This window comes from Aspergillus homomorphus (assembly GCF_003184865.1).
Source record: "Aspergillus homomorphus CBS 101889 unplaced genomic scaffold BO97scaffold_151, whole genome shotgun sequence".
Lineage (NCBI taxonomy): Eukaryota > Fungi > Ascomycota > Eurotiomycetes > Eurotiales > Aspergillaceae > Aspergillus > Aspergillus homomorphus.
The window spans coordinates 1-1,157 of record NW_020292037.1 but is presented as its reverse complement, the minus strand read 5'-3'; the positions used below and the strand labels follow the sequence as shown (position 1 = coordinate 1,157).

The 1,157-nt window shown below is 50.8% G+C and overlaps 1 protein-coding gene across 1 annotated transcript; it reads left to right on the top strand.

Annotated features, from left to right (window-relative positions):
• Nucleotides 1–94: 94 nt before the first annotated feature.
• Nucleotides 95–1,146, top strand: BO97DRAFT_430198 (uncharacterized protein; the record flags this gene model as incomplete). The annotated part of the gene is made up of 2 exons (XM_025697430.1): nucleotides 95–122; nucleotides 171–1,146. Coding segments are annotated over 2 exons (1,004 nt in total), but the record flags the coding sequence as incomplete, so codon positions are not given.
• Between the last annotated feature and the right edge of the window lie 11 nt (nucleotides 1,147–1,157).

Sequence of the window (1,157 nt, the reverse complement as noted above, 5' to 3'; positions counted from 1 at the left end):
CAAGATAGTTTTCCCCAGATTTTTGGTCTGCAGGGATCAGACGCAAAAAATGAGTGGGAACAGCTTCTAGATCTAGCGGAAGAGATTGGTATCGATGGAGCAGAAGAAGGGTTACAAAGTCAGTAGGCTGTCTTTACTCAAGACCGCTCTACTAATCATTTATACTCTAGAGTTCGCTGAGCTCGACGTCCCTGATGGCGAAGAGACGGAATCTCAACCCGCAAGCCGGACGCAAAATCCAACCGACAACGATGCGGGAATGGATTTAGACGAAGGCGAAACGCAAACTGAGATGCAGGACAAATCACCGTCAGATACTGAACAAGATGACGAAGGCGATGATACAGAAGACCCAGACTCAACAAACACAACCAAGAATGCCGGGCATCAGTATGTTCGGGGAGAGAGGCAAGGTTCATCTGGGAACTCGGTGCAGTACGAAATTGCCAATGTTCCGTGGGGTGTAGAGGGACCGAACGGGCCCAAATGGCCATGGTTATCCTGGAGGTTAGCCGACGGTGGTGTACTCTTGGCCCAGAAACAGACCCAGATTCAAGGAAAGGGCGATAACAAGATAAGTTACTATGTGGTTGAGTACCAAGTGGATGAAAACGGGAAACGGCTGCCGGTGGAGGCGGCCAAAAAAGCCCAAGCAGATGGATCGGCTATCTTCTACCAACGGCGGTTGGTCAGAAAAGGGGAATACCAGATGGAGATTGCGGATTGGGACAAGGACGAGAGAGACAAGTGTGTGTTCAATGCTACCAGCGAAGAACGAAAGGCCGCGAACTATACGTTCCAGAAGCTAGAGTTTGTGGCTCCGCTGAGGCCCACGACTGAGAATCTGAACACCGCGATCAAGTCCAGTCAGCTGGAATGCTGTGTACGCGTTAAGGAGCGCAGGCATCCCATTTTCTTCAATTCCACAGAGTTGAAGAAAATGATAACGCCCAAAAGGGCCCAGCACTTGATCGGCGAGATCTGTAGCAGAGATAAAATTCCCTCGCTACCACTCCCCGCCAAAAAGAAAACTGAACTGAACGAGGAATGTTCCGACAACGAAGAAGAGCTGAAGCGCCTGCGCAAAAGGAACGTGTCGCGGCCTACTCAGAGTCAGGCCTCGGCCGAAGATCTTCGAACGGAGACGTTCGAAGCGA